A 19,077-nucleotide genomic window follows, 5' to 3' on the forward strand; every position below is an offset into this window, starting at 1 on the left:
CACCGCACAAAAAAAATTTTACTTTTTTTTTTGTAATTTTCAGTTTTAATTTTTTTTATTTATCGATTTAAAGGTTCAAAATTTTACAAGTTCCAAAATTATGAGTTCGGAGGTTTATGTATTTGGAAGTTTACGAGTTTAAAAATTATAAAGTTTACGGGTTCGAAATTCCGCGGTTCGAAAGTTTATGAAATTTGTGAGTTCGGAAGGTTGTCGGTTTGAAAGTTTATGGCTTCATGTTTATTATATCTAATTTATTTATGAATACTCTTGAGAAGTCATTTTCCTTAATTTGCGTACCAAACACCGGAAAATGAATAAGATTACTACTTGTTTTCTTGGAAAACATTTTCCATTATACCAAGCACACCCTAAGTGTGAATCAATTCACCAGCAGGTTTATACTCAGCAAAGGCTACCACTGAACTCAAATTACACAACCACAAGGAATTACTGTAATGGTGAATTACCTTTCTTGGAAGGAAAAAAGCAGGCAGTCATACTGATATGATCATCCACACACTTATTAGACGCTCCGGTGCAGCTAACACTAGCAAAAGCGGCCGTTGGTTGGCCTACTGGGGCTTGATTAGTACCTAAATTCGCGTTAGCTGCAGCGACATAGCTTGGTGATGGGGCAAACTGAATAAAATATATGTTCTTTAAATTCCACAATCAACAAATAAAGAATATAGAAACAGAAATATGGACTATATTAGTATAAGCCTATAAGCACAGCTGGCCTCAGCTTGAACTAAACAATTTTTTAAAGAAAAAAAAAAAAACACTCCCTTTGGCACAATTTATGTGACGATGATGTTTAATTAAAAAAATGAAAAACTTTTAAAATTTGCGCTCTAAAACAAACAATATGCTTTTATGTGGCTATTAAAAAAAGGATAGTCTGGTGCACTAAGCTCCCGCTATGCCTAGGGTCCGAGTAAGGGCCGGACCACAAGGGTCGATCGTATGCAGCTTTTACCCTCACGGTTCGAACTCGTGATCTCCTGGTCACATGACATCAACTTTACCGGTTAAAGGTTCCCCTTCATTTATGTGGCTATAATCATCATAAAAAGAGAAATTTAAAGCTATAATATTTCTAAATGAGAAAGTAGGATATTCTTTTTGAAACAGACTAAAAAGAAAAGTAAGCCACCTGATTATCTAATTTCGATCGGAAATCTGGAGGCTGAGCTAAATGTACGAAAGAATGTGCGTTGGATTGCTGAAAGGAAATTGAAATCAGCGTAATTAGTAACATAACCAATCTCCAAAACACCATTTTTACTCTACACTGTAGCACTCTTGTATTGTATTCAAGAACTCCAAACTCCAAAGTATGGACCCTCTGGATTTGGGTCTCTGAAAAAAGCAGAAAAAGCTCATAAATTTAGAGAAATTAAAAGGGAAAAAGATGATAAAGAATTAAAGAAAAGAAGATATGAGGAAGTTTCAAAGAGGAAGGAGACAAAGACAAGCAACGGACTAAAAGAGGAAGACAATTAATTAATGACCGGGTCAATGGGATAGTATGATAAATTCTTCAGAACCAATTATGAAATTCTTCAGAGCCAATGAAAATGAAAATTCTTCAGCTCTGTTAATTTCTTCGTCTTCCTCTCTCACATTTCATTCGTTTACTTTTTCTTAGCGTTACGTAGTCAAAATGGCGTGCTTCAACGTCACACTCATTCCGTGGAAAGTCCACCAGACTAAAAGCCCACGCCTTACTCCTCCCCCTACGCCATGACCTTCCTTTCGGCAAGTCTCCGCCATTCTTTTCAAGTTAGCTCTGTTTCAATTTGTTTGTCATAGTTTTACTCAAAGTTAATTAAAAAAGAAGATTTTCAAAATTTGTGGTATTAAATATATCAAAATATTTGACTATAAAACTTTTGATACTTGCGGCTTGAGTTTTGATGGATGTTTGTTGTGATATTTTGAGCTTTTGGACAAATGTGGATGACTGAGAATATGACTACAATTAAGACAAACAACTCAATATAAAAAGAATAGCCCTATCATATTATTTACCTCGAAAATATGAGTAACAATTAAATTTGATTTGTCGTTTTAAAGATATGTGATTTAGTTCCATACCAATTAATAATCAAGAAATATGAAGTAGAAGTGAAAGAGACAAGTGAATCAAACCAATGTTACTTGACAGTAGTGACCTCGAGATGATGACCTCGAGACGGGCTAAGAGCAATAAAGTAAGAAAAGTAAAGCAAGAACGGTAGAGCAAAAGGACAATGCTGATGAACAGTAGGCAAAAAGTAGAGAGTATATTCTTTTCTCAGTGATTATGTGTCGATACAAATGATTGGGGTCCCCTTTATATAATAGGGGAACCCTAAATAAGGAATATTTCTATTTACAGTAAGCAATATTCTTGGTACAGTTGTCTAACCGCCTAGTACGGAATCGTACAATCCTATTCCGGGATCTGCGCCATGATCATAGGAACGTGGCAGGAATCTAGCTTATTCCGTTACAAATTCATAAAGGTACTATCTCGGGGTCGAGCATACTCGGCCTCTGTACGCATTGTGCTCTATCTTCGAACTCGGGTCTGGTCCCTCGAGCTCGAACATGACTCTTTCATTAGATATGAGGCTATTCCTTTGAGTAAAGAACTTTACTCTTTCATTACATCTTTTCCTTCTTCATCTCTTTCTCTAATCATTTGTTTCCACCACCTCTTTAAGCACCGAAAAATGCCAGGTTCTCGTAAAAACACCTCATTTCGATACAACCTGTATTCTTTAGCTTAAAATCATGGCTAAAACTTCCAAAACGGTCCCCAAAAAAGATAAAGCGTCGTCTTCTTCTACCTCCCAACCGGTCAAACCGGTGGCGCTGTCGACTCTTGAAGAAATCACCCCCGGTCGTTGCGTGATTAAGAAGGACTTCAGTATTGAAAATCCCCCCGATGCCCCAGGTCGATGCGAGCATGCATCCTGCATCTTAGTTTGATATCGGAGAAGCACCTCAAAGATGTTAAGAAGGACTGTGGTTGGGGAGACGAGGTCGTGGTTCAGATCCCGAGCCCCGAGGAAAGCATTACTACCCACATGGAGGGTTTTTTAAGTATTTACACTTACCCCTTCACATTGGGTCCCCTCGATCCGGTGGTGATCGATTTCTGCAAAACATACGAAGTCACCATCGGCCAGATTCACCCCTCTTTTTGGCGCATCGTGATCATGTTGTGCTATTTTTTCGAAAAGGCCGAGGGGTTGGAATTCACCCTCAACCACCTGATTCGATTGTATCGGCCCCAGCTGTTTTGAGGGCTTATAAAGTTGCAACGTCGCACGAAGAAAGCCTTTTTTCACAGTAATGACGAAGCCAAGGATCGGGGCTGGATAAGCCGGTTCGTCAGGGTAAGGACCTCGGATGTCATCCCCAAGGATAAAATGTCGTTCCCGGAGAGATGGAACTTTAACCGTAAGTGGAGTTCTTCTCCCCAATCTCTACTTATTCTTAGTTTTACGCCTCATAATGCCTTTACTCTTTCCGCAGCCACTACCTGGGCGCCCAACGCGGTCCCTGGCCTCGAGGACTGGGTTCGAAGGTTAGCTGCCACCTCCTCTTATGATGAGCGCAAATGGTATGAATTATCGAGGGGCAAGTAGGAGGCCAAACATCATGGTAAGTTCTCTTCCCAAGTTTCTGATACTTCTAATATACTGGTGGCATTGACTCATTTATATTTACTTGTGCAGGCATTGGAGATGTCTCCGAAATGAGGCCAGCCCCGCCTGGGGAAGGGACCAAGCCTTCGATTCCGAAACCGGGGAAGGACAACAAAAGGAAGAGGGTTTCGAAGCCTGAAGACCCTCAAGACAAGAAAACCCCTGCTCGAAGGCTACGGAAGAAATTTGCTTATGTGGATGCAGATTCGGACCACGATTCCCCAGATGACGAAGAAAATAATGGTGAAGAGTCGGCGTTGGTGCCTCGAACCAGGAGACCAATCGAGGCTGCCAAGCTCTCCGAACTAGAGACCTCATCCCGTGGTGAGTGAACACGAAAGAAGGATTTGGGCAAGGCCCCCGTGTCCCTAGAGATTGAGATCGTTCCTCCGCCTTCAACAGATATATATCCGAGGGGAGAGTGTGGAAACTCTCGAAGCCAATCAGAACGCCCCGAGTGAAGAGCTCGGGGCCATGACAATAGGTCACTTCCTTTCTTTACCATCTTATTCTGAGGAGGCAATCGAAGATGCTAACGCCCTACGTATGCCCGATCCGAGCAAGATCCTCGAGGAAGATCCCTTTCACGGTTGCTATGCTGGGATTGAAGATACCTCCGATCTCGATACTTCCACCATCTTCGAAGAGGCTCAACGTCTCCTTTCTCAAGTAAATATTAACTTTCATTGCTGTAATTTTTCTTTCATTCCTTTCCTTTGACTGACATATCTTCACTTCATGTATAGGCTATTTTCAAGTTTAGGGCTGAGCTGAGCCAATGCGAGGCCGAGCTTAGGAAAGTTTCGGGCGAAGAGAAGGCCCTGAGGCTCCTTTGTAACCAAAAGGAAAAAGAGCTTAGGGAGCTCCGGGCTGAATTGGCCAAAGTTCAGAAAAACGAGGCCGAGCTAGATGAGTAGGTAGCTATGATATTGACAGGGTACAGTCTTCTTGGCCCTACTTCGGAGACTAACACTTCGATATCTCAGCTGCAACAAAAGTTGGAGATGATTGGGCAGCTCCGGGGTGAGGTTGATCAAGTTAAAGCTGATTGTCATAGGTGGAAGAAGAACATGGATCAGCTCGCTGCCGATAAGGAAGCTGTTACAGTCCAATTGACCTCGGCCGAAACTCAACTCCGAGGTATTAAAGCGAAGGGTCTGGACCAGGCCAAGAAAATCGAAGAGTTAGAGGCAGAACTTGCTGGAGCCTGGGTTGAAGCTGCACAATCTAAGGCTGAAGGTTGAGAAGATGAAGGTTACGGCTAATAAGACCATTGCCGTGTACTTAAGAGATGCCGTAGTTGTTCAAGAGGAGCTGAGGGAGGCCTCCGACCGGGAAAAACGGAGCGATGAATTGACCAAGTGGCAAGCCTGGAGGGAGACTCTCGAAGAAATCCACGCCCGAGGGTTCGACCTCACTGAGGAGATAGCCGAAGCAAAGGCACAGGAAACCGATGTCAGATTTCTCGTCTCTTCAGATGACGAAGATGCCGTGAGTGGCTCTGAGGGCGGGTAATGTAAGGAAGATGTTCCCGAGGGGGAGGAGGCTCTCGAAAATATGATCTCCAAGGGTGCAGCTCCCGAGGAAGCTGCTTCCGGGGACGTAACCCCGAAATAGATTAGGTTCTCTTTCTTTTTTGTGTAAGGGCCCCCTGTGGGCGTTGTAAATGTACCTTTTATAAAACATCCTCTGTGAATATAAAAAACCTTTGAGTTTCATTTTGTTCTTATTGATTGTATAACTTGAATGATTGGTCCGAGAATTGGTTTGGACTCGGGACATAATAGGTCTTTATTGATATAATAATCCTCGAGCTAAGTTGAAAATCGATTCGATGTGAGCTCCAGATACCGTAACTCTTGAGTCCGAGTCGAGTGAGAACGGAGTCTCGAACTATACGTTTTGGACCTTAAGCCTTTCGAAGTTGGCCCTTAGGCTCTTTAAGTTGGGCCGATTCGGCCTCTAGGATGGCTATATAATTTTTTCCTCTTTTCGGCTAAAAGACTTGGTGAAAATTTTAATCATGCCTTAGCATTGGGTTTTTCGGGGGTTCGATGAATCGGAACCATAATTATTTATTTGTGTAAATATAATCGAACACCTCTTGAGGTGTTTTAAGAGGCTGATGATATCGAAGCCTTTAGATTATTCGAGGGCTGAATTTATCAAAGCCCTTTTGCTTTTGCCGAGGGTAGCCTGATTTAACCGGTTTTTTCAAAGTGTTTGAAGGCCTTTAATTTATGAAGTCGGACGTCTCTGAGTCACATTATTTCGGCCGTAGCCTTTTATATAACCGTAGTCTTTTATATGGCCGTAGCCTTTAATTTGGCCGTAGACTTCGGGTGTGTCTCTTGGACTTGTTCCCCGATAACTTTCCGAATTTATTCGAAAAGTTAGTCCCTGAGTGTATTGACCTTGGCCTTTATTTCGGGGGGATGCCTCTTTGAGGTCTTATGAGTCCGAGTTTTCGATGGCTCGGGCGAGTTGACTGTCGATGACAGTCCCCAAGTATTTCGGGGTTACATTCGTGCTTTGGCCCTTGAGTCATTTCCCGTAGGATTATAAGTATAGGCTCGTATAATAGTAGACTTCTTTGAGACACAAAGTGTGTTTGATATAAATAGGAAGCTTCTTCAAATAATTGATACATGCGTACATGTTGCCGTCGAGGCTCGACTATTCTATACGGACACGGTTCATCTGACCGTTTGGCCCATTACAAAGATTTCCTATCGAGGCCCTCTCAGGCGTGAAGTATTTTACTCGGAAATATGGCCTTCGAGGGTGATGCCCCCCAGTATTCAAGGTTGATTGAAAAGAAGCCTTGGATACTGTTGAGTCCTCCTTAGGTAGCATATAGTTGTTGCCTCGTTAAAAACCTTGCCGGTAAAACCCATTAGGACAAAATCTGATCTAAGGAAAAAAGAGTGCAACGCATGCTTTAAAACCTAAGGCCTTCGTGTGAATAGGGCGTCTTCGATAGCTTCGATCAAAAATCAGTAATGAGTTAGTTTTAAACTCAAATGGACAAAAAGGATAAAATCATACCTTAGTAGTAGTATCGTTTGAGTAATGGTACGTTCCAATTATTTGGCAGTTGTTCACCTTTCATCGTGCTAAGTTTGTAGGATCCTTTGCCGACCACTCCGAGGACTCGGTACGGTCCTTCCCAATTCGAGCCTAGTTTCCCTTTGTTTGGGTCTCAGTATTGAGGGTAACTTTCCCTATAACTAAGTCCCCAATTCCAAAACGTCGGAGATTAGTCATTCTATTGTAGTACCTTTCGATCCTTTGCTTTTGTGCGGCCATCCGAACAAAGGTTGCTTCTCGTTTCTCATATAGCAGCTCGAGGCTAGTGTTCATGGCCTCGTGATTTGATTCCTCCCATGTGTGTCAAAACCTGGCGCTGGGTTCTCCGACTTTGACAGGCACGAGGGCCTCGAAGCCATACACTAAAGAGAACGGGGTAGCCCCCGTGCTGGACTTCGTCGTTGTTCAATATGCCCAAAGGACCTCAGGTAGAACTTCTCTCTATTTCCCCTTTGCATCTTCCAACCTTTTCTTTAGGTTTTGAATGATAGTTTTGTTTGTTGACTCGGCCTGTCCATTTCCAGTTGGGTGGTACGTTGTCGATAATATCCTCTTTATTTTATGTGCTTCGAGGAACTCCGTCACCTTGCTGCCGATGAATTGCTTTCCATTGTCACACACAAGCTCGGCAGGTATCCCGAATCGACATATGATGCGGTCCCAGATGAAGTCAATAACTTTTTTTTCTCGGACCTTCTCGAAGGCCTGTGCTTTCACCCACTTAGAAAAATAATCAGTCATAAATAAAATAAACTTAGCCTTACCTGGGTCTGTTGGCAGAGGGCCGGCTATATCCATTCCCCATTTCATGGACGGCCACGGGGATAAGACCGAATGGAGTTGTTCTCCGTGCTGATGGATCATCGGTGCAAATCGTTGGCACTTATCATATATTTTGACAAATTCTTTAGTATCTTTTTCCATGCTATCCCAGTAGTAACCTGCCCTGATGATTTTACGAACCAAAGACTCGGCGCCGGAGTGATTCCCACAAGTGCCTTCGTGGATCTCTCTAAAACATAATCGGTGTCCCCCGGCCCCAAACATACTGCAAGTGGCCCATCGAATGTTCTTCTTTACAATGTTCCATCTTTATCTAATGCAAACCTAGCAGCTTTGGTTCGTAGGGCCCTCGATTCTTTATGGTCCGATGGGAGTTTTCCATTCTTCAGGTAGTCGATATACTTATTCCTCCAGTCTCACGTTAAGCTCGTTGAATTTATCTTGGCATGACCCTCTTCAACCACAGACTTTGATAATTGACGACAGTCCCCGGGACGATGTCATCCTCTTCGACCGAGGATCCTAGATTAGCAGGTGCATCGGCCTCGCTATTTTGTTCTCGAGGCACATGATTCGGAGTCCACTCCTTGAAGAGGTGCAAAGTTACCTATAGCTTATCCAGGTACCGCTGCATTCTATCCTCTCGAACCTCGAAACTTTTATTTACTTGGTTTACCACCAATAGAGAATCACACTTGGCCTCGATGACCTCTGCTCCCAAGCTTTTAGCTAGCTCGAGACCTGCAATCATGACCTCATACTCGGCCTCATTGTTAGTCAATCTAGAATTATTAATAGATTGTCTAATGGTATCACCCGTGGGTGGCTTCAGGACAATGCCAAGCCCCGACCTCTTCACATTCGAGTCATCGTCTGTGAAAAGGGTCCATACCCCCGATGTTGTACCCGAACTTAGCAGGAGTTCTTTCTCCACTTCGGGTACGAGGGCTGGCGTAAAATTGGCTACGAAGTCAGCTAAGATTTGAGACTTGATGACCGTTCTGGGTTGATATTCGATATCGTACCCGCTAAGCTCGACGGCCCATTTGGCCTATCGGCCCGATAATTCGGGCTTATGCAAAACATTTCGAAGAGGGTAAGTGGTTAATACACATATAGGATGTCATTGAAAGTAGGTCTTTAGCTTTCGAGATGCGCTTATTAATGCAAATGCTAATTTTTCTAAGTGAGGGTACCTTGTTTCGGCATCTCCTAGAGTTCGGCTTGCGTAATAGACAGGAAATTGCGTACCTTGCTCTTCTCGAACTAGTACCCCACTTACCGCTATTTCTGACACAGCCAAATATAGGTAAAGCTTTTCGTCTATCTTCGGGGTATGAAGCAAAGGCGGGCTCGACAAGCATCGCTTTAGTTCTTCCAGGGCTCGTTGGCATTCCGGGGTCCATGCAAAGTCATTTTTCTTTTTGAGCAAGGAAAAGAAATGGTGACTTTGATTTGACAACCTTGAAATGAATCGACCCAAAGCAGTTATTCGCCCTGTTAGCCTTTGCACGACCTTCACACTATCCACGACTGTGATATCCTCGATAGCCTTGATTTTATCGGGGTTGATTTCGATACCCCAATTGGACGCCATGAAGCCGAGGAACTTATCCGAGCCAACTCCCAAGGCACACTTCTCCGGGTTAAGCTTCATGTTATATTTCCTCAAAATTGCAAATGTTTCCTGCAAATGAACTAAATGGTCCTCTGCGTGCAGGGACTTAACCAGCATATCATCAATATAGACTTCCATTATTTTACCTATTTGTTCTTCGAACATGTTGTTAACTAGGCGTTGGTATGTAGCTTCTGCATTTTTAAGTACAAAGGGCATTACGTTGTAGCAATAAGTTCCAAATTTAGTAATAAATGAAGTCTTTTCCTGGTCCTCCGGGTTCATCTGAATTTGATTGTACCCGGAGTAGGCGTTGAGAAAAGTTAGGATCTCGTGGCCGGCCGTGGCATCGATCATTCGATCGATGTTTGGCAATGGGAAAGAATCTTTCGGACATGTTTATTCAAGTCCTTATAGTCTACACACATTCTAAGTTTGTTTCCTTTTTCGGAACTACAACTACGTCGGCTAACCACTCGGGGTATTTTACCTCCCGAATGGATCCTATTTTAAGAAGTTTGGTTACCTCATCTTTTATGAAGGCATGTTTAACCTCGGACTGAGGCCTCCTTTTTTGCTTCATCGGTTTGAATATGGGATCGGTGCTTTGCCGATGCGTGGTGATTTCCAGTGGAATCCCTGTCATATCTAAATGGGACCAAGCAAAGCAATCCATATTATCAATAAGAAATTGAATGGGTTTTTTCCTGAGTTCGGGGTCAATCCCGTTCCCATGTATACCTTTCTCTCGAGCATGTATTCGATCAAAATGACCTGCTCCGGCTCCTCGATAATTGATTTGGTTGCATCGGATTCTTCGAGAACGACGAAGGTTCGAGGAGTAAGGAAATCCTCATCTTCGTCTTCGATTACCTATTGCTCTGACTCCATCGAGGCTGGGGGCGGTGATTGTTATTTGGTCGCGCGCTTACCTTCGGTGCTCAATTTCTTTGAGGTTAAAGGTTCCGGTATCGACACCACCTCCTCGATTGCAAACATCTCTTTTGCAGCATGTTGCTCTCCGTAGACTATTTTCACTCCTTCCTCTATCGGGAACTTCATCAGCTGGTGAAGAGTTGAAGGCACTGCCCTTATGTTATGTATCCATGGTCTCCCGAGGAATGCGTTGCACCTCATGTCACCTTCGATGACATGGAACCTGGCGTCTTGTATGGTCCTGGCAATGTTTACAGGCAAGATAATATCCCATTTTGTTGTTTTGCTTGCCATGTTGAAGCTATTGAGGACCCGGGATGCGGGTACAATCTGATCTTGTAGGCTGACTTGCTCCACGACCCTCAATCTGATTATGTTCGCCGAGCTACCTGGATCCACTAAAACACGTTAACTTGAATTTTATTTAAAATGATAGAGATTACCAGGGCATCGTTGTGGGGCTGAGATACGCCTTCTGCTTCTTCATCGCAGAATGATAGGACGTCCTCGGGCATATAGCTCCGAGTCCGTTTTTCTCTCGTGATCGACACCTTGGTGTGTTTGAACATAGGTCGTTGAGGGATGATCACGCCCAACTCTAGTCCTAAAAAGGATAAGCGGTCGCTGCAAATATAATCCGGTCTAAAAGTCCGGAGTCGAATCCCACAGACAACTAAGTCTTAGCTGTATCTGTTTAATATCACTAAGAAGACAAGTTTGAACAATTTCCTAAATTATAAAGATTGAGATTTATATTTCTAACTAATTAACTAGCAAATACTACAAAGCGGTAAAATTATCAACTAACGAGACAAAGGGTTGGAGACTAAATTAAGGAGGTCTAGAGTTATGATTTCCCCAATTGTTGATTTCCTTGGTTGTATGTTTCTTATAGCTTTGACTTAGTTGCCTCTATCAATCATGAACTCTCCAGCTATCATAAATCTCTCTCAAGCAATTATGATAATTTACTAGATGCACTCTCTCAAGCTACTCTAGCTAGATTCACATTACAGTTCACTTAGATCGCACCCGAGGTATCGTTATCTCTAATCCAACCTCTAAACCCTCGGTTATGACTCTCGCCTATACTCCGGGAGTGATGTTGTTCAAACAACTACCTAAATATGCACTCTCTCTCAAGCAGATACATATAAATAGGAACGGTTAATTGAGGATCCTTTCAATTAACCAAAATCAAAACGTAGTTGAACAAATAGAGATAAACAACCAATTCAAAACTATATTAATATAACAACCAATTCATCCCCAAAAGGTTCCATCAAAACCCTAGAAAAACGAATTAGCTATTCATAATAGTATGTAAAACTACAATACTAAAAAGCATAACCAACAATGGAAAAAATAGGAAGAAGAAGGAAAAACTCGTTGAAGAATTCCGCGCCTTGCTCCTATTGTGTTCTTGACTCCTTAGGTCGAATCTCCGGTCTCCTTAGCCTCCTTAGGTCTAAATTATGTCAAAAGTGTGTCCTCCTCCCTTCAAAATAGGTTTAGGACCCCTTTTATACAAGTTGGAATAGTGTAGGGCCGAAATAACCTTGTCCCGGACGAAATAGGACTTCTTTTTGACGCCTGGAGCGGCACGGCTGCGGCCAAAACGCGGTAGGACCGCGGCCAGACAAGCTCTCTGATTTTCTGCCGCGGTCAGTTCCGCGGTTGCGGTTTCGACCGCGTTTTTCACCCTGTTCCGTTTGTAATTTGGTAAAACGTAAAACATGAAAGTTGTAGCCCTTTGAGTTAGTTTTCCAACCATATATTGTGGAGCTAAAATGGAGTTATGAGCAAAAAGTTATGTCTATTTTACTAGATAGTGCGCAACATGCCTCCTCGAGTCTTCGTTCGTACTTAATTATCAAATTTGACCCCCGAATACGATCCCGACTTAATTCCTTGAGCTTTTACTCAGACTTCAAAGCTTCAAATCACTTAAATTCATTCCATAACATCTATATAGCTCGAAATCACTCCTACAAGGCATAAAACACACAATTAGTGCAAAACACTAGCGATTAAAGCGCAAACTCAACTAAAGTGCAGTAAATTAGAGTGTAATAAGCGACTAAAATACGTAATTATAGCCTATCATCAACACCCCACACTTAAACCATTGCTCGTCCTCGAGCAATCAAACTACACTTTTTTTTATAGACACGACCTTTTTAAACAATTCTCCTAACTCATCACACCAAGGGTATTTAAAATAGACTAAGCACAAAAGTGTAACATCTTCACCTCAAGATTTGACTCACAAGTACCACGCATTATTCACAACTCACCTACTTACTCTAACATAGAGGTCACTGACATTACCTTTCCTTCATGAATCAAGTGCCCTCACACAACAAAAGAGAGTAGTTCCACACAATAAAATTTAAGAACACTTAGGAACTCAAGATAGAAAGAATTCACTCACTCTAAGAAATAACATTCATATGCCACAAAAGATGCACCATAAGCTTGCCTGTAGTGTACTACTCCACTAATCGAGCTCATTCAATCTTGGATCAATTAGGACTTTATTTGGTTGTAATGTAGGCTACGGGACGGGTATGATATATTTAGATATAAGAGTGACTACACCTCCCTAAGCACTTTAATACATACATTTTAACATTTAAACCCCATACTTATGACAAACCAAAATTCCACCTTCACATCAATGTAAATTACCCCATTCTTCTTTAAGCACACTTACGTCAAGAACCATTACTTATCAAGGAATTTTTTTTTTCACAACAATCCAACTATATTTTTTTTCAATTCAAGTGGCTCTTCCTTTTTCAAAACAGTGCACCTTTCTCCTTATTCAATTAGTTCCACTCAAAAGCCAAACCAACCACCCCACACTTTAACTTTTACAAAGTTCATAACAATTCAAGTGCTCATGAGAGGTTAAAAGGTTCAAATAGATAGTCCATTCGAATAATTGGGTAAGACTTGTAATGTGGTTGCCAAAGAAATAGGATTAGAGGCTCAAATGGGTTAACTACAATACATAACCATTAGGCGGGTAAAATATACATATCTGGCTCAACAAAGAAATACCTATATCACTTCCTAGACTGAATAAAACTACTATTTCGCTTTGCAAACACACGGGGCAAGTTCTAGGCATCAAATGCAATGCACAGAATAACACCAAACCTCACACATACATGGCACATAACTCACTCAGGATTGGATTCATCAAGACACTCTAGTCAAAGCAGTTAAGCAAATTTAAAATCACAGAATTTAAGGTACTTATACAAGAGTCAAAAACTGAGCCTAAACGTCACAGCCAAAGTACTCACTATTCTCAAGGCATAACCAAGTCAAGAGATATTGCTTCAATTCAAAACACAACACAATGGCTCCTATTCCTAAAAAAAAACTAACTACACCCGGTTCAAACAAGACCCTTGGAAAAAAACCGCGGCACAAAGAAAAACCAAGGGGGAATTATTACACTACCTAACAAAAGAAAATCTTTTTTTTTAGACTTAAATCCCTCAAGAAAATTGTCTAATAGATCCATCGTCGGGAAAAGTCCAATCTTTTTTTTTTAAAAAATTATTAACTAACACAACTAAAATAGCATAGAAAGCCACCCAGACAATCTCCTCGCCCCACACTTAAAATTGTGCATTGTCCTCAATGCACACTATAGCTAATAAAAGGGTAAAAGAGACTCCCTGGTAGGCCAAATGCCGAAGCACTAACAACTCATGGGGTACTCAGACTTCTCCCAAGCTTGGTCCTTCGTGCGGGTACCTCACACTTAGTTCCAGCCATTTGGTTTGCTGTTGCATCCTTCCAATACATTTGCTTTCCATGCTCCTAAAAAATAAAAAATTGACACTACAAAATAATACAATTAAAAAAAATAAAAAATAAATAAAAGAAAGCAATAAAGCTGGGTTGCCTCCCAACAAGCGCTTGATTTAACGTCGCGGCACGACGCGAATCACTTTTTGCCTCCACCTCGAGCTTATGAATTGAACCCCAAGTTTTGCTTCAAGCTTATGATTATGCTCTTGGCGCGATACAAATTCTTGCGAGCCAAAAATTAGATAAAATCTTATGCAATTTAGCTCTCGACCGAGGAGTGTCACCTTGCCTAGACGGCCTTGAGAAATCCAAAATATAAGGCTCATCTACCTCTTCCTTGGACTCCTTTTTATGCTCATAAGGGTGAATTTCCATTTCACCGTCTGAACATAATATAGAGAAGTATTTGGAATGAGGCCCAATGCACTCAAATACATGAACTTCAAGATTTTTAACCTCCTCAACACCAATCACACTAGAGTCAACTAAATTTGTATCTTCAACGTCCTTGGTTGACTCTAGTATTACTTCTTCAACATTGACATACTCAAATTCTAGTTGGCTAGGTTGTTGATGTTCTACTCTGACCTCTCCAATTAACACCTCAAATTCATGCTCTTCTTGGCTACTATCCTCAATATTGGCTTGTTGAGCATTAAAAGCTCCAACCACTTGACTCAATTGAGCCTCCAACTTGCGAATAGTTGCCTCTTGCCTTTCTATGTGCAATTGTTTCTCATTGTTTTGTTCTAGAAGGCACTTTAGCATATCCTTGATCTCCTTCAGGTCCGCATTCCCAGGTTCTTTGTTCCTATTAACTTCACAAGAAAAGGTAGAACATCATAGTAAGGGGTTGAGGGAAAATAAGGAATATAAGCACAACCATGAAGGTGACCATTTTTACCACCACACACATCACACACATTCCACAAATAAGATTGATTTGGTGCACATAACTCGCTCTTAGGAACGTTTTGAAAATTTTGCCACGGTTGGTTTCCTTCACAATATGTATGGAGATCAATAGTAGAATTATCTACACCTAAATTCCCATAATTCCAAGATGCCATGTTTCTCAAATCAACAGTTATAAAAAAATAAAATAAAATAAAATAAAACAAACTAAAAGTTCAAACTTGAACCCTAGCAATATATACAGCTACAACTACACCGTTAGTTCCCCGGCAACGGCGCCAAATTTTGATCACGCCCAACTCTAGTCCTAAAAGGGATAAGCGGTCGCTGCAAATATAATCCGGTCTAAAAGTCCGGAGTCGAATCCCACAGAGAACTAAGGCTTAGCTATATCTGTTTAATATCACTAAGAAGACAAGTTTGAACAATTTTCTAAATTATAAAGATTGAGATTTATATTTCTAACTAATTAACTAGCAAATACTACAAAGCGGTAAAATTATCAACTAACGAGACAAAGGGTTGGAGACTAAATTAAGGAGGTCTAGAGTTATGATTTCCCCAATTGTTAATTTTCTTGGTTGTATGTTTCTTATAGCTTTGACTTAGTTGCCTCTATCAATCATGAACTCTCCAGCTATCATAAATCCCTCTCAAGCAATTATGATAATTTACTAGACGCACTCTCTCAAGCTACGCTAGCTAGATTCACATTACAGTTCACTTAGATCGCACCCGAGGTATCGTTATCTCTAATCCAACCTCTAAACCCTCGGTTATGACTCTCGCCTATACTCCGGGAGTGATGTTGTTCAAACAACTACCTAAATATGCACTCTCTCTCAAGCAGATACATATTAAATAGGAACGGCTGTAGACATGTGATTTTTTACCCTCCCCAAGATTTTTCATATTATAGCATGTAAATATTTAATGTAGGCCTAATATAGCTATTTCAACTATTTTTGACTTCTTTACTTTATTTTATTATCAGAAATGAAAATTACAAAAAATATTTTAGTTTATGTATTTGTCATAAATTTGAAAAATGCAAAAAATAGTACCCTATTTTTATCTTTATATAATTTCGAAAATACAAAAATAGTTTCATGTTTAGTTTAATTAATTAGGATTAGTTTTGACATGGTGTAGTATTTCTATCTTATTTTAAAAGGTATTGTGTAGTCTAGGGACCCTTCTAGGCTCTTCTTTAGGACAGAAAATAAATAAAAAGACCCGAAGGACTTAACANTGTTCTTGACTCCTTAGGTCGAATCTCCGGTCTCCTTAGCCTCCTTAGGTCTAAATTATGTCAAAAGTGTGTCCTCCTCCCTTCAAAATAGGTTTAGGACCCCTTTTATACAAGTTGGAATAGTGTAGGGCCGAAATAACCTTGTCCCGGACGAAATAGGACTTCTTTTTGACGCCTGGAGCAGCGCGGCCGCGGCCAAAACGCGGTAGGACCGCGGCCAGACAAGCTCTCTGATTTTCTGCCGCGGTCAGTTCCGCGGTCGCGGTTCCGACCGCGTTTTTCACCCTATTCCGTTTGGAATTTGGTAAAATGTAAAACATGAAAGTTGTAGCCCTTTGAGTTAGCTTTCCAACCATATATTGTGGTGCCCAAATGGAGTTCTGATCAAAAAGTTATGTCTATTTTACTAGACAGTACACAACATGCCTCCTCGAGTCTTCGTTCGTACTTAATTATCAAATTTGACCCCCGAACACGATCCCGGCTTAATTCCTTGAGCTTTTACTCAGACTTCAAAGCTTCAAATCACTTAAATTCATTCCATAACATCTATATAGCTCGGAATCACACCTACAAGGTATAAAACATACAATTAGTGCAAAACGCTAGCGATTAAAGCGCAAACTCAACTAAAGTGCAGTAAATTAGAGTGTAATAAGCGACTAAAATACGTAATTATAGCCTATCATCAAGGGACATCGACTCCTCGGTGATCATGTGGATTACATGTTGTGGTTCTTCCTGCTCATTTTTCCTTGCATCCCTTTCCTTGAAGTGATTCTTAGCTCGATTGCTTAGAAATTCTCGAAGGTGACCTTCGTTGAACAACCGAGCCACCTCCTCTCTTAGCTGCATGCAATCTTCTGTTCTATGGCCATCCGTGCCATGATACTTGCACATTAAGTTCGGGTTCCTATGGGAAGGAAAGAATTGTATAGGTCTGGGCCACTTGGTGTCTTTGATTTTTCCAATGGCTGACACAATCCCTGATGTATCTATGCTGAAGTTGTACTCCGGTAACCGAGGTGCCTCTGCCGGATCGGTATGCTTATCAAATCCATTTTTACTCATAAGTCCCCGAGAACTTTGACCCCGATTGTTTCTCCGACCGTCTCGAGGAGCGTTTCAACCTGACCCGTGGTTCCTTCGATCGACATACGGCTGATACCGTTCCCTGTTCGATCTCGATTCCCTGTTCGTATCCCTCGGGGGCTTGGCCAGGAACCTATTAGGATAAACTGAACCCGAGGGGGCTCCCAACTTGTCATCCTCGACCTTTATTTTTGATTGGTATCGGTTGTGCACATCTGACCACATCACAGCTGGATACTCGATCAAGTTCTGCTTTAATTGTCGAGAGGCAATTGAGCTCCGTTCATTCAAACCTTACATAAAGGCATGTACTGCCTAATCATCGGAGACCGGTGGTAATTCCATTCTCTCTATCTGAAACCTGGACACGAACTCCCTCAAAATCTCGTCGTCCCTTTATTTTATCTTGAAGACGTCTGATTTCCTCGTTGCCACCTTTATGGCCCTGGCATGTGCTTTCAGGAAGGCGTCTGCTAACATAGCAAATGAGTCAATAGAGTTAGGAGGTAAGTTGTGGTACCAAATCATGGCTCCTTTCGACAATGTTTTTCCGAATTTTTTCAACAAGACTGATTCAATCTCGGCGTCATTCAAATCATTTCCTTTGATCCCGCAAGTGTATGAAGTAATATGCTTGTTAGGCTCGGTTGTCCTGTTATATTTGGGTATATCGGGCATACGAAACTTTTTAGGAATAGGCATCGGAACCGCACTTTGGGGGAACGGTTTTTGTATGAACTTTTTGGCATCCAATCCTTTCAAAACTGGGGGTGCCCCCGGTATTTGGTCTACACGGGAGTTATAAGTCTCCACCTTCTTATCGTTATCTTCAATTTTCTTTTCTCCGGACTCGATCCTCTTAGTGAGCTCTTCGAGCATTTTCATAATGGTGGGGGCAGTCCCCGAGTCGTTTCCATTTGGCCTTTCCGGCGTTGGTTCAGCACGTCGATTATTTTCATGTTCAGCTACACTCGGGGTCTTATTTTGACTTTGAAGTCGAGCAATGGCGGCCTGTTGGGCTTGCAACATCTCGAATATCACTTGGAGGCTGACTCTCCCATCTCCTGTTCCTGGTGTTCCTTGGTCCCCTGGTCGGGCTTCCCTGCGTACACTCCCTTCGGGGTCTGTGCCTAAGTTGGTGTTTAGAGCATATGAGAACCAACATCAACTGGTTCCATGTTTGGCACTTCCCCATGGTTTTCCGGCGGTACACCGATCCCTATATTGTTATTTTCACCAAGACCTTCGTTGTCATGAACATGTGCATTCTGTGAGCTAGACATGTTTCAGCCCGAGAATCAAAAATTCTTGACAAGAAAAGTGTAAAAATAACGTGTGTTATGAGAATCAGTAAAGAAACAATCACTATTATCTTTAGCCCCACGGTGGGCGCCAAACTGTTTACCTTACGAGTAACAACTAAATTTGATTTGTGAGTTTAAAGATATGTGATTTAGTTCAATACCAATTAATAATCAAGAAATATGAAGTAGAAGTGAAAGAGACAAGTGAATCAAACCAATATTACTTGACAGTAGTGACATCGAGATAGTGACCTCGAGATGGGCTAAGAGCAATAAAGTAAGAAAAGTAAAGCAAGAGCAGTAGAGCTAAAGGACAATGCCGATGAACAGTAGGCAAAAAGTAGAGAGTATATTCTTTTCTCAATGATTATGTGTCGTTACAAATGATTGGGGTCCCCTTTTGTATAAAAGGGGAACCTTAAATAAGGAATATTTCTATTTACAGTAAGGAATATTCTTGGTACATCTGTCTAACTGCCTAGTACGGAATCGTACAATCCTATTCCGGGATTTGCGCCATGATCATAGGAATGTGGCAGGAATCTAGCTTAT

The 19,077-nt window shown here is 41.5% G+C and overlaps 1 protein-coding gene across 1 annotated transcript in view; it reads right to left on the reverse strand.

The window, feature by feature from the left end:
* LOC109206789 overlaps positions 1-1,830 on the reverse strand; it is a 4,738-nt gene extending 2,908 nt beyond the window's left edge. The window contains exons 1-2 of the mRNA XM_019369653.1: positions 1,160-1,830; positions 471-642 (exon numbers count right to left, since the gene is read on the reverse strand). Of these exons, the coding sequence (XP_019225198.1) occupies positions 471-642; positions 1,160-1,285 (298 nt within the window). The 5' untranslated portion in view covers positions 1,286-1,830. The remainder of the gene's footprint in view (positions 1-470; positions 643-1,159) is intronic.
* Between the last annotated feature and the right edge of the window lie 17,247 nt (positions 1,831-19,077).

The sequence above is a fragment of the Nicotiana attenuata genome, unplaced genomic scaffold, assembly GCF_001879085.1.
Source record: "Nicotiana attenuata strain UT unplaced genomic scaffold, NIATTr2, whole genome shotgun sequence".
NCBI lineage: Eukaryota > Viridiplantae > Streptophyta > Magnoliopsida > Solanales > Solanaceae > Nicotiana > Nicotiana attenuata.